Source organism: Camellia sinensis, chromosome 2 (assembly GCF_055761805.1).
Source record: "Camellia sinensis isolate YWXY chromosome 2, ASM5576180v1, whole genome shotgun sequence".
NCBI lineage: Eukaryota > Viridiplantae > Streptophyta > Magnoliopsida > Ericales > Theaceae > Camellia > Camellia sinensis.
Genome location: NC_138962.1, coordinates 60,564,301 through 60,579,645, shown reverse-complemented (window position 1 = coordinate 60,579,645; position 15,345 = coordinate 60,564,301). Strand labels below are relative to the sequence as shown.

Genomic DNA, 15,345 nt, shown 5'->3' with positions numbered 1-15,345 from the left:
GGCCATGACATTTATCGAAATAATTTCATTCATTATCATCATCATCTGACATCTCAATATCAGATTCATATATAACATCCATGCTCTAGGCGAAGTACTGGTGTGCATCATCCATTAACCCATCTTCGGCAAGCTCATTTACGGTCTTCATTAGTGAGGACCTTTGCAAACGTTGGGTCATGTGATTAACTTCGTCGCGGATACGATGCAATGCCCTTTGCAACAACTGTGGAGTGTCAGTTAGCATACACATGGCTAACCGGCGAAGAAATTTAATATTAACTTCATGACATAACTCAACAAGAACGTTTGCTCGAGTTATGCGAAATTCCTACTCAACTCTCATGGTATTGACGGTGGCACGTAAGTAACGCAAATTTGGATTAAGTGGGTATTGAAATTCATCTCCATCTACAACCCAATAGCGACCCATTGTTGAATACAGATCAACCACCGTATATCTCATGATGATATCGAAATAGCTGTAAAACTTTTGTTGTGGTATGATGCGATATTTATACCATATATACACATGGTAGCTGTATGTATGAAATTATTGTAAACAACTATGCATCAAAGTTGTCATGTCAACATTTATCACCTGAACAACTATGCATCAACTTGATAGGAGTTGTCACTTCGACTTTTATTTACTACTCAGTGCATATCTGAAGGTTTTAAGCAAAGTTTAAATCCGCTTGGAAATTTAATTTAATTTTTCCGCTTACAAATATAATTCAATTTATTTTTCTTTGACAACATATTTAATTTCATTTTTTACCTTACATATTTCATTTAATTTAATTGGAAAAATTTGACCAATTTAATTTGAAGTTAATTATGTGTTGATTTAAGTCGATGTTGTTCTTGTTTGTAACACTTTCAAGTTCTGTTCATCGAAAAACCCATTCATTCTAACTCTATTACAAATTAATCTTCAATACATTCTAACTGTATAATATTTCATCTTCAACATTTATGAATCTATTTGGGGGTGCATAGGGTGGCTTTTTAAACACAAAGGGTCTAATTATTTTGTTATTTTGTTCTGACACCCCCTCAAATTTTTTATGAATTGCATAATTCACATGGGCACAGTAGGTGTGGTATGATAATAAATTGTAGCTCGGCACAGTGATACGTCCAACATTTCTCAATGATACTCGCCAGTGACTTGAACAGATGTAATAATTTGGATGCTTTGTTTTTTCCTCAGCTACTATGTGAATTTGTGCCGCGATGCAGTGATGCATATGACTTTGTTCAGTGATGCAGTGATGCATGTCACTTTATGCAGTGATGCATGTGACTTTCTGACTTTGCCATGCATGTGACTTTCTGACTTTGCCATGCATGTGACTTTTTTCCTCACATTACGTGATGCATGTGACTTTATGCAGCGCAACGTACATGCTTTGTTTTTTCCTCACATTTCAGAATTCATGTAAGTCACATTAATACGACCACATGGCAATAGTGTTGATAAACAATTATGTGATGGACTGAAGGCAGTGAAGTGTAATTTACCGAATATAAAAAGAAGCTGAAAATACTACTCAGTACACAAAGTCACGGGTACTTAGGAGTGCATGAAATGAATAACGTAAAATAATATCACGGGTATCACTTCTTCCATAGTGCCCCATCATGCATTATCATCACTAGATCATCTCTAGTTAACCCCCACTATGATGTCTATAAATAGCGATACCCCCAGTATGATGTTTGTTCAAATCATAACAATAGTAATATAGCTACAATTACTATTATTATTTGTTGGTTTATTTTATGAACAATGTCTTCAAGAGGTGCAGGAAGTTCACGCCAGCAAAGAAATCTGAAAGTGTGGCTGCTACCTCCATTTACTTATGACTACAAGAGCGAAAAGCACTCGAGTCCGAAGGATTATTATGCTGGTATCCGAGCAGAATGGGCGTTCAGGGTAACGGAGCAAGAAGGATTGTTTAATGATCTACGTAACTTTGGGGCACCGGTACCTCATCGTCGTTCATTGACCATGGCTAGACGAAATATGAGTGACTATGAAAAAGCAGTTAGCAGAATTAAGAAGGAGAACAACAGAATGTTGATGCGAAGATGTTGACATTTAATGCTTCAACTAGCCACCGAAATAGCAGAAGTAAGCAACAGAGATTTGACAGTAATTTAACGAAATAATGTCTTAAACAATGAAAAATATCTCTCTGACTACTACATGTCAGATGAGGAATGAGAAATCAAACACCTTTATCTTTCATATATGTTTGTATGTTGTGTCGTATCTTCGTTACTGGAGTGTAAGACAATGTTGTTGTTCATCTAACGTACGGATGTATTTCAGATTTATACTAGTTCTAATGACGCTGATTTTATATTTTTTTTACGTTTCTTGCATTTTTTACAAGTCTAGTTTCTTACATTTCTAGTACCTGTCTTTTTCCCAAAAATGTAAAAAACTAGACTTGTAACCAGTTCTAATGACGCCGATTTTATATTTTTCGGATTTATATCGAAAGAGAACAACACTTCCAAAATTACTGTGTAACACCAGTTTCCTGGACAGATTTGAATGCACCAATTTTCTGGACAGATTTGAATGCACCATGATATTCACAAACATTGGTGGCCAAGTACTCCTACCTAACCCACGTTTCACTCACAAGATCCACAATTATTTTAAAGTTCATTTCAAAAGTTGAGATTGTAAATGTTTCCCAAAATATTACAAATTGAATATTCAAAAATTGATTTTAAAATAATTCCAAATGACAACAAAAATTCAAATAGTCATACTTTTCAATGAAATACAAATAGTTGGTCGTAACAACGAATGATGCATAGCTAAGTGAAACACAACATTGCCTACATAAGCTTCCTTTTTAATTACAGTGACAACTCATCTCTTATTGATATATGTGGGATTCTCAATTCAGAAAGTCACATGGCAACAGTGAATTCACTGATTTACCTTACAGTGAGCATGCCCTTATTTTGTCCGTATATGCAGATGGATTGTCAAGTCATGTGACTTGGTGGACAGGCTTTGGTTTTCTTGATTTTTTGCTCGATTTTTTATTATAGTGACAACTCATCTCTTATTGATATATATAGGATTCTCATTTCAGAAAGTCACATGGCAACAGTGAATTCACTAATTTACCTTACAGTGAGCATGCCCTTATTTTGTCCGTATATACAGATGGATTGTCATGTCATGTGACTTGGTGCACAGGCTTTGGTTTTCTCATTTTTTTGCTCGATTTTTTAATTACAGTGACAACTCATCTCTTATTGATATATGTGGGATTCTCAATTCAAAAAGTCCCGTGGCATCAGTGAATTCACTAATTTACCTTACAGTGAGCATGCCCATATTTTGTCCGTATATGCAGATGGATTGTCAAGTCATGTGACTTGGTGGACAGGCTTTGGTTTTCTCGTTTTTTTGCTCGATTTTTTTATTACTGTGACAACTCATCTCTTATTGATATATGTGGGATTCTCATTTCAGAAAGTCACATGGCAACAGTGAATTCACTAATTTACCTTACAGTAAGCATGCCCTTATTTTGTCCGTATATGCAGATGGATTGTCAAGTCGTGTGACTTGGTGGATAGGCTTTGGTTTTCTCAATTTTTTGCTCGATTTTTTTATTACAGTGACAACTCATCTCTTATTGATATATGTGGGATTCTCATTTCAAAAAGTCACATGGCAACAGTGAATTCACTGATTTACCTTATAGTGAGCATGCCCTTATTTTGTCTGTATATGCAGATGGATTGTCAAGTCATGTGACTTGGTGCACAGGCTTTGGTTTTCTCAATTTTTTGCTCAATTTTTTTTATTAAAGTACAACTCATCTCGTATTGATATATGTGGGATTCTCAATTCAGAAAGTCACATGGCAACACTGAATTCACTGATTTACCTTAGAATGAGCATGCCCTTATTTTGTCCGTATATGCAGATGGATTGTCAAGTCATGTGACTTGGTGCATAGGCTTTGATTTTCTCAATTTTTTGCTCGATTTTTTTTATTACAGTGACAACTCATCTCGTATTGATATATGTGGGATTCTCAATTCAGAAAGTCACATGGCAGCAGTGAATTCACTGATTTACCTTACAGTGAGCATGCCCTTATTTTGTCAGTATATGCAGATGAATTGTTAAGTCATGTGACTTGGTGCACAGGCTTTGGTTTTCTCAATTTTTTGCTTGATTTTTTTTATTACAGTGACAACTCATCTCTTATTGATATATGTTGGATTCTTAATTCAGAAAGTCACATGGCAACAATGAATTCACTGATTTACCTTAGAGTGAGCATGCCCTTATTTTGTCCGTATATGCAGATGGATTGTCAAGTCATGTGACTTGGTGCACAGGCTTTGGTTTTCTCAATTTTTTGCTCGATTTTTTTATTACAGTGACAACTTATCTCTTATTGATATATGTGGGATTCTCAATTCAGAAAGTCACGTGGCAACACTAAATTCACTGATTTACCTTACAGTGAGCATACCCTTATTTTATCCGTATATGCAGATGGATTGTCAAGTCATGTGACTTGGTGCACAAGCTTTGGTTTTCTCAATTTTTTGCTCGATTTTTTTTATTACAGTGACAACTCATCTCTTATTGATATATGTGGGATTCTCAATTCAAAAAGTCACATGCAACAGTGAATTCACTGATTTACCTTACAGTGAGCATGCCCTTACTTTGTCGGTATATGCAGATGGATTGTCAAGTCACGTGACTTGGTACACAATATTTGCTTTACTCTGTTTTTTCATTCTAGTGACAACTCATACCTTATTCGTATATGTGGGATTGTCATGCAGAGGCATCTTTCTAAAGCCGTTCATAACCAACTATATAAACGACTAAAGGTGAAGACATAACCTTACAACTCATTTCGCCCTACAAAATTATCATTCATTTGTTTTAAAAAATTAGCATGGCTACATGGTTCATGGGAGGGAGTGGGAATCGCAAAGGTGGTAGGAACTTGCAAAGGGGTGACAGTTCACGACGAGGAGGGGGAAGGGGAAGTGGCGATGCTGAAGATGAAACACCATTTACTTTGTTAGATGCCTCTTGTGCTTATCATGATAGGTTTGGGAAGCGACATTTTGTCATGCCCAAGTACTATCGAGATCCATGTGGTTTGGTGGAGGATCCATCAGATATCAAACAGGATATGGTTTAGCAAACGCTAGACTTCTGAAGTGGCCCACACTATTTATAGAGCGAGTGCAAATGGAAAGATTATGTCGGGAAAATCAACTGAAGGTGCCAAAAGTACGTTCTGTTGAGATCCAAAAGGAAGATCCTGATAATGTTGATCGACTATGTGAAAGACTACAACGTGAGATTTCTCAAATGCGCCGTAGGTTAGCTCGCGATATGCAGCTACACATAGTTAAGAAGGATGCCCAGAAGAACAGAACAGAACCAAATGTTGCGGCTATCAAGGGTATCATGGAGGATCCTAAACTTGTCTCTGACGCTGAGCTTTCGGATTATTCAGACTCTGAGCCACCTGCCGATTTAAGCGCGAATTAGGTGTTAATGTCTACACTTCGGCAATATAACAACTTGCATTAATATGTAATGTCTGTGTTAGACTAAGTGTTTCCGTAATGAGTTTGTCAGATTGTCTGCCTAATATTTGTCTGTCTAACTGTTATGTTTATGTATTGTGTGTTCAGTTCAGGGTGTCTAGGATGTATGTATTATGTGTTCAGTTCATAGTGTCCAGAATGTATTTTTGTGGGATACTTATGTCTGTACTACCTATGTAACTGAAAACTGTTACATTTGCAACTTTAGTTATGTTGTTTTCATGCCTGTATGAGTATTTAGTAAATTAGTAACTTCTTATATTATGTATTAAGTTTTATTACAAAAATGTTGACAAAATTTATTTTAGGAGAAATACACATTCTCTTAACTTGTTCATCTTCTCAACTGTGAGAACCCAATAATGAAACCATTATTCATTGAATATAACAAATAACGTTCTCATTCTTACAAAAAACTACACTACCAATAGCGCTTTCTTAATTTAAAAAAAAAATTATGTTAAAAGCGTGGTTTGCAACCATGCTTTCTTAATTAAAAGCGTGATTTCTAATAGCGATTTCAATGTTCATCAAATTTTCGGCCCCAAACAGTGAAAGCGTGTTTTGTAATAGTGCTTTAGCCTAGTTTGAGAATTCCGTTCAAACTAGGCCTAGTTTGGGAATTAAGATGATAAATTGGCTTAATATGGGAAAAGTACCGAAATATAGTGCACATTAAAAAAATAAATAAATATTTAAAACATAAAATATTTATTCCCACTCTAGGGTGGGTTTTGTAAACATTTTGAAATTTTGGAAATTTTTGAAAAGTGATTTTGGAATTTTTTTTTTTCAAAAAATTTTAAAAAAATTTCTCAAAAATTATATCTTGAGATACAAACCAAACAAGCCCTAGGTTTTAGTTTTTTGATTTAAGTTTTTTGAAAATTGAGTTTTTGTTTTTAGTGAATATTTTTAAAATTTTAAGCATTTTTTTTTTTACCTTTTTAGATGCATTTTACTTAGATGTGTTTAAAAAGTAAAATATTTATAAAAAAATATTTTCACAAATTAATAAATACACAAAAATATGACAAATGTAATGAATTTTCGTTTTTTTTTTTGTTTATATTTTTGGTATTTAGTGTGTTTATGCTAGGTATGTTTAAAAACTTAAAATATTAAAAAATTCAACAAAAACAAAAAAATACGAAAAATAAGAAAATAGAATTTTCTAAAAAATGTTTTAGAAAACTCAAAGCAAGCATTACGTTTTAATTTTAATTTTAATTTTTATTTGTTTTGTAATTTTCTAAAGAAACCCATCTTTGAATGCATTGAAATTGTTGCTCTCTTACTCATCTTTTAATTCCCAAGTCCAACCTTCGCACATGAGAAAAAATAATTAAAAAAAAAAATTCTAAAACCATTTTTTATTAAAAATATTTGTGGTCAAAAAATATTTATGTTGAAATATAAATTAAAAAAATTAATGTAAAAACGACTTTTCTAAAACCGCTTTTTATTAAAAATATTTTTGGTAAAAAATATTTAAGTTGAAAATATAAATTAAAAAAATTAAAAATTAATGTAAAACCGGTTTTACCAAAACCGTTTTCTAAAACGACTTTTCTAACACCGTTTTTTATTAAAAATATTTTTAGTCAAAAAATATTTAAGTTGAAAATATAAATTAAAAAAATTAAAAATTAATGTAAAACCGATTTTACCAAAACTGTTTTCTAAAACGACTTTTCTAACACCGTTTTTTATTAAAAATATTTTGGTCAAAAAATATTTAAGTTAAAAATATAAATTAAAAAAAATTTAAAATTAATGTAAAATCAGTTTTACTAAAATCATTTTTAATTAATTTAGAATTAATTAAAAGCTTAATTAAAATCAATTTTTCTAAAATCGTTTTTTATGTTCAAATTTTATTATTATTTTAATCACAAAACAAAGTCGTTTTTCTAAAAAAAGGCCATTTCTAAAACCGTTTTACCCTATTACGGAATAAAGATAAAAACACACGGGACTAAAATTTTGAAAATGGTATAGTCAGGGAAATCAGCCCTGAAACCCCTCTCTCTCTCTCTCTCTCTCTCTCTCGCAATCCCAAGTTCTCTCTGATTTCGCCATGGATGAGAGTAAGCAGAGGTTCGAAGCTCTCGGAGAAGCAGAGAGGCAAAGTGAAGACGATGAAGGAGAAGAAGATGATGATGATGATGATAGTGGCGGTGGTGGCGGTGGCGGGAACGATGTAGAATTGGAGGAAGTTGATGATGATGACAGTTGCAGTGGTGAAGTTAGGAGTCAACTCGGTAAGTTAGACTGTTCGTTACCACCTCCAATCAAAGCACAGCTGGGCGGTTCTCAATTGGAAACCCTAGCCAACTCCGATCTTCCATGGGGTTTTGTTGCTTCTTCTCGCCATTTCTCGGGTATGATCACTAATCACTTCTCTGTCTCTGTCTCTGTCTCTCTCTAACAAGTTTGTGGTGATGATCTGAACAGAGGTGCCGGTGGTTTATGCTCTTCTATGGCTGCTGGATTCGGCTGCATTCAGGAGAGAGACTGCGGTAGAGAATTGAAGGCTCAAAACTGGTGATATTTGGACACCATTGGTTGAGGTAAAAATTTTCTTGTACTACTGATTATTAATTTTTTTTTTTTTGAGGAATTAAACAATCAATGCATTATGGGGATTTGAAAGATCGTGCCTGCCTAGGTTTGAGAATTGGGTGTTTGGGTGCAACGTGTAAGAGTGTAGCTTTGGGTGGGTAGTAGAAACAGTGGTAAAGCAGAATGTGTGTGGGTGTAGCTAGCCAATGGAGTTTTGTATCATGGGATGGGTAAGGGTGTGTTTGGTATAAAGTTGGGTTGAATGGTTTGGTATCACTTGGATATTAAAGCAATACATTAAACTAATATGGTGGGGTTTTTGTGGGTGTATGAAACACGTAAAATATTATTTTATGTGAGGTTTTATTTATTAGGTTTGTGTGATTGAAGTGGTGGAGTTGGCCGTTTGGAGTTAGTGTTGGAATATAATTTTAGCTGTTTGAGGGTAAGTAACCCTCTATATCACTTTTGATTCATTTTTATTCCTATTGAATCGTTTGAAATTATAAATATTTATTTACAAGCTTCCTGTTCTCTTAAAATAAAATATGGGTCAATTATAAACACCATCGGATGTTATTATGAAAATTATTTGAATATTTTGTAAAACTATTCTAAAAATTGTACAAAATGTTTATTCTGAAAATATTGAATATTTTATTTAAAAGATGTGTATTGTTTGAATTTTAAACATCACTCTAGTCTGACTATGATTTGGATCCTAGCCAATGGGGGTTATTTATTGGCATAGAAACTAATTTCTTTTGTGGTTTTACCGTCGGCTTATGTGTGGTTTTGGGCCTTGTCACGGGCTAAGTAACCGTAATCGTCAAGACTTGAGTTTTGTGAATTGAATCATCGAACTATCTGAATATCGAACCATCGATTTGAACAACAAAATTATTTTGAATTATTTTGTTGTCTTTTCAATTAAAATGTATTGTACATTATTTATTTTTAGTTATGAAACCATCTTACAAAATAATTGTTCATTTATTGAATTGTAGCAAAATTATATTCATTGGTTATTGACTATTTTTTTATTTGTATATACTTGATTCAGCTAGCAATGATGGTTGGTTATTTGATGGGCTATCTAGAATCTAGCTTACCGTTATTTTATTTTATTTTTTTCAAATTCTGAGAAGTAGAGCTGCGCGGGTTTTGTACATGTGGGAGTGCCGAGAGTAGGACTATGATTTTAAGTTATTATTTTGTTAGTGGACTATATTAGTGGACTTAGTGGACAATTTCATATGATAAGAATCATTTAGTTTTATGGATTTTGGCATTATGATAATTAAAGATTTAAATTGAGTATTTTATACTGTTGGTTTATTTGATTGGACTCTTAGCCTTGTATGCTCACTTGGATGAGTATGCTCACTTGGATGAGTGTGCGGCATTGTCATGGGGCTTGGGGCGTAACAAACGATGATTCTTGTGAATTGTAATGGTGAATTCTTATACAATGCATTTCATTTTTTTTTATGATTTCCGTGTTTTTATCGAGCCGTATTGAATTACTGTATGTATAAATAATGAGAGAAAGGATGTAAATATATATATTTATACATATTGGATAAATTTTGAGGTCAGCCATTTTACATACCAACAAGTCTACTTGGATTAATGTTTAGTGATGTCACAGTGGTGTCATGATGGTGGAAGAAAGAGGACTGATGTTTTAATAGTGTTGTGATAGTGTAGTGATGGTGGAGGGAAGAGACATGAAGAAAGTGGAAGATGGTAGAGTGGGTTAGTGTGACAGTGGGGGTTTTGGACCCATTTGCAGAGAGATGAAAATGATGAAAAAGATGGAAGATGGAAAGATTGAGTCTATGAATCTAAGGGTAAAATCGGCATTTTGTAAAATACTATAGGTGATAGCATCCCAATCTTTTAACTTTACTAACGGTACACTAACGGAGGGGACAATATGTAATGTGACTATTATTCTTAAGAAGGGGATGTAATTTCTAAAATGTGAAGGGATTTTGTATTAAACTCAACCTTAGGGCGTGTTAGTGTAATTTACCCTATTTAGATTTAATTTTTTAAATAAATTTTATATAAATTCTATTTCTAAATATTTTTATTTTCCAAATGAATAAAAAATAAAATTAAATAGTTAGAATTACTTTTAATTTTATGTTATTAATTTTTCTTCTAATTTAATTATTATTTTTAAGAGAAAATTGGTAATAAATCTAATTTAAAGAGAGTATCAGACATTAGGTCCAGTGGAAATATTTTTGTATAATACACTACATTTAAGAGTCGAAGACTTCTTCACAAAAATAGTTTACAAATTCAACTTCATTTGATAGGGAATTCTCCTTGTATTACTAATGAATTTATCAAATGTATTTTGCAGTTTTCAGGCTAAAAGTTGGCTGGTTGGGGATGGAGGATGTTGACCAGGAAGGCGGCTCATCCGAGCATAGTACTGTGGATGCACATTTATTAGATTCACAGAAGAAGTCAACAACTCGGAAGTTGTCGTCCTCTAAAGAAGAAGAAGAAGAAGAACAAAAAGGAAAAGAAGAAATGGCTCTTAAGCTGAAAGCCAGCAGCCTACTTGAAAGAGAAATATCAAAAGTACCTCAACGGGAAGCCTCGCCGTCAGCAAGAAAAGAAAATGAATGGGAAGAGATGAGAACAAAATTTGAGTTTTTGAGAAGGAAGAAAGATTTCCTACACCTTCTCTTATCATACCCTATCAAACCAGAAGCAAAGCCCTTTCGATTCTCATTTGGCAATAAAAGTTTTTCCTCTATTCAACAAGACGTAAGAAGACTACAGGCTTCGCCATCAAACAATGATGTTTCCGACAAATATTCAAATAAAGTAAGTAACAAAATCATAATGCAGCAGATTAAGAGCAAATTAAACAATACTGAAAGAACTTTGGCCGAATTTGATTTTGATATGTTGGCTTATTTACCTAATAAAGAAGCTGATACCACTATTATAAGGCTAGATGAGAGTTTGACACGAAGAATTGAGGTTGGGCTAACAACACATAGCGAAAGCGCAGGTTGTACAACATTTGAAGAAGCAAAAGTGCCAGATGAAATGTTGGAATTGGCTATCGATTCTACTATTCGTCAGGTCTCAAAATGCTTTCATGATGGTTTATATCGAAAGATTGGGATTTCAGGGAGTGGAGTTGAGAAAGTGGCAAAAGCATTGAAAGATACATGGGAAATCAAAGCAAAGTGTAAGCATGTCCTCTGCGTCTCTGTCTCACGACATCACAGCACCAAAGATGTTAGGCAGAGCATTGCAGAACAGATTCGCTGATATAAGGAAGCTGATGAGATTTTCACAGATCCAAATATATTAAGTTGTTATCTACCTAGAGACTTCTTCTTGTTGGTGGATTGTACTGATGATGGGCAGATTGATCTACATGACTTAGGTATCCCCAATTGTGGATTTGTACTAGTGCTTACAACTCGATCACAAAAAGTCTATGAGATAATGGATTTGGATCTGGAGATCAGAATGGAGGACGATCTGTTACCCTGGGAACTATTCTGTAGGAATGTGGGGCCATCACTTGTTCATACTTCTTCTGTTATCCAACAAATGGCTATCCATTTAGTGAAAGAGTGCCACGGCAACCTACTTGCCATCATTCTTCTTGCGAGGGCCTTGAAAGGTGTGGCTGATATTGGTGTGTGGGATGTTGCACTCCACGAATTAACATCACAGTCCTCCCTCGAGCAAGTTGAAGAAGGAATAAGTGAAGTCATGGTTCATGTGTTAAAACTCATTTGGGATCAGAAAGTCATTATAACAAAACATTGCATAAAAAACTGTGCACTTCTACAACAATGGCGCACACATTCACTAGTATTAAATTGGATCAAGGATGATTTAGTAGAAACACCGAAAGAATGAAATGTTGTTCTTGGAGAACTCATCAATTCCTTCTTGCTAGGGAAGGTTGGCAACAGTTATGTCCGAATGCGGGATGAAACTAAAATTGTCCTGCAGAAATTATTTATACCGAGTCTTTTTCTAAGGCAATGGGGATTAGGATTGACTGAGACACCAAAGGTTGAAAAATGGACTAATCTCAAGGAGATTGAGTTGATGAATAATAAATTGTCTGAGCTACCGGAGAACCCCAAGTGCCCATTTCTCCAAAAACTGCTTTTACATAACAACTATGATCTGATGGAAATTCCTGAATTATTCTATGAAAGCATGCCTCTCCTAGGAGTTCTAGATTTGTCCTATACTAGCATAAAGTCTTTGCCACCTTCTATTTCCAGATTGAGATCACTTCAAACATTCAATTTGAGAGGTTGTGCACTTCTCATGGAGCTGCCCCCCAACTCGGAGTACTTGGGAATCTTGAGATATTTGATCTTGAAGGAACTGAAATTATGTACCTACCCGAGGAAATTGGTGAACTAATTAGTTTGACGTGCTTCAAGGTCTCTTTTTGTGGCCGTGCAAACCGCTATATGGACTTGATAATCCCAACAAAGGCATTATCAAAACTCTCTGAATTGGAAGAATTAAGCATTGATGTGAACCCAGATGATGAGTGGTGGGATGCTGAGGTGAAAACAATACCCAATGAACCAAGTAAAGCATTAAAGTTGACATTCCTTGAGTTGTATCTGCCAACTGTTGAAATATTACAGCTACTTAGATGGAAAGGCACAGAACTCAAGTATCTAGATTGGTTTGAATTTAGATTCATTGTTAGTTGTCACTGACAGCGCCTCATATCCCGCCTACCACGTGAAGTTGAAGAGAGATTCAAGAAATGGAACAAATGGAGGAAATGCCTTGAGTATATAAATGGTGACGGAAAACCGACAGAAATTACTGAGGTTCTCAACCGTGCCTTTGTTTTCTTCTTGGATCGCCATTGGACTATCAAGATGCTTTCTGATTTCGAAAATGGAAACCTGGTTAACTCAAATTTTGTTTGTTGGTAGAATGCAATGAGCTTCAAACCATTATTGATGGAAATTATAAATATCCATCGGGTGTTGTTAAGGAACTTGTATTCGAATCGCTAAATTACTTGGGTATTCATCATATGAAGAATTTACAAAGCATTTGGAAAGGTCCAATTGAGAATGGTAGTCTATCATGTCTGAGTTCCTTGACATTGCGTACGTGCCCCAATTTGACCACCATTTTCACACCAAGTTTGCTTAATAATTTGTCGCAATTGGAAGAGCTTGTAGTTGGAGACTGCTACAAAATTAAGAGCCTAGTTATTCAGGAATCTCCCAACTTCAAATCTGGTTATGTTCTCCGAAGATTGAAGAGGATGTCACTTGTTGACCTACCTAAATTGGTCACCATTTCAGGCGGTCTAATTGTCAATCCAATATTGAAAATTCTGATGGTTTATGGTTGTCCAAAGCTTGAAATTCTTTATCCCACAGAAATATCTAGTACTATTTCGAAGATCAAAGGAGTGAAGGAGTGGTTGGAGACATTAAAGTGGAATGAATCAGAGTCCAACATTACTTTCGAGGAACTTGGAAGTGGTGAAGATTTGATGGATCAATTAGCTAAAGATCTATTTGCACTAATTGGGGATGGACTTTTAATAGCCAGGTAATTTCTCATATCCTTTCCCATTTAAGACCATATAGAGCATCTGTACTTTTTCTTTTAAAAATATTTATTTTACCAATCTCCCATACGTGCATTGTGATCACTAGACCTAATTCATTATAGTATTCCATTATAAGTTAATTTGGGATGAATCCTCAAATTATGTAAACATTTTGCTCCGTTTTAACACCCTTAAAGCTAGTATCAAACTACAAATGTTTAATTAAATAAACATCCTTGTGGTAAGACCTAAACAACAAATTATTACTTACAACAGATGTGTACAAATTTTAAATTTCTATTACAAGGCTAGGCTTACTATTACGAACAGTTTGAATGAATATTATAGGTTCACTAAAAATCAGAAACATGGCACTTAATGAACATATTTTATTAATTAATCTGACATTAACTGTAATCATTACCATTTGAGTGACAGGTCGTGACAAACTTTGTGGAAGACTGGGACAATCCAATGGAGTTTAGGAGCTCAAGCTGAGGAACTATTGCTACCGGTGGCTGTAAATTCCAATAAATCGTCTTCAAGCAAAACTGATCATATGAAGCTTCATATATAGCTTGTTCGTTAATTTCTTTCTTGTATTAATTTCTGCTTGTCTTCATTTCTTTGAATACAACATTGGGATGTGATGCTTTTATTTGCTTTGATGTGATTGTAACAGTACTTATTGTCAGTGTTGTAGTTGATGTACTTGTTATTGTTGTTACTTGAAACCCTATCATATGGTAATGTTTAATGTGCTTTGGCAACTAATACACGTCTCTGTATATCCTGGGTGGCTTTAGTCTTCCTTGAAGGGCACTACCATAAACATAATTTGCCAACTATAACAATTGTTAGGAAATTTTCGAACCTCATTCCATTGTTATAGCATTGGAACTGATTGTACAAGCTATGAACTTTTATGTATTAATTGCTGCATTCAGAGAAAGTTTATAGAGCATTTTCATTGTATATGACACTTCATTCTATTTATTCATTTGAAAATACAATAGCAGCCTAAAGTGTAGTTAACCTAAAGGACACTAGGCCATGTCTTCGAACTATGTCCTTGAAATTATAGGTTTTAGGCAGTAATTACCTAGTACACGTGGAATGGAGGGATCGCGTATATGTGTCCGCGGGATTAGTGGTTTGGACGATGTTTTCGAAGTTTGAGATCATTTAATGTCCAGATGAGTCTATGCTATAATTTTATTTTTAAAATTTTTGTAATGAAGTGATTCAAATTTTCTCTATCTTTTCCGGAAAACTTTTATTTTCTGTGATAACTTTAAATAACAGGATGACTTGTCTTTTAGAGGAGGACAATATTAATACTGGAATGCTGAAACTTTTTCAAATTACTGTGTTTCCTTTTTCCATTTTTGCTAGTGGCAATGTCTACATTCCATCAATATGATTTTGGCAGTAGCTTTATTTTTTTGTATTCATGAGGGCCCTCACATGTAGTAGGGCAACAAATGTTAGGTGCTTTAGAATAGTCTGGATTGTAGATTTAGTTTATTTCTATAGATAATATATAT

The 15,345-nt window shown here is 34.3% G+C and overlaps 1 protein-coding gene across 3 annotated transcripts; it reads left to right on the top strand.

Moving 5' to 3' along the window:
• The first annotated feature begins 7,656 nt into the window (after nt 1–7,656).
• Nucleotides 7,657–14,569, top strand: LOC114259947 (uncharacterized). Of its 3 annotated transcripts, XM_082914535.1 has the most exons (4): nt 7,657–8,018; nt 8,092–8,207; nt 10,577–13,797; nt 14,237–14,569. In XM_082914535.1, the coding sequence occupies exons 1-2, from the start codon at nt 7,715–7,717 to the stop codon at nt 8,166–8,168; spliced, it is 381 nt and encodes a 126-aa protein (XP_082770661.1). In that variant the 5' UTR covers nt 7,657–7,714; the 3' UTR covers nt 8,169–8,207; nt 10,577–13,797; nt 14,237–14,569. The 3 variants fall into 3 exon arrangements, with proteins under 3 accessions (XP_082770661.1, XP_082770659.1, XP_082770660.1); XM_082914533.1 differs by lacking the exon at nt 7,657–8,018 and having other exon boundaries at nt 8,091–8,207; XM_082914534.1 differs by lacking the exon at nt 7,657–8,018 and having other exon boundaries at nt 8,091–8,207; nt 14,237–14,453.
• The last annotated feature ends 776 nt before the right edge of the window (nt 14,570–15,345 follow it).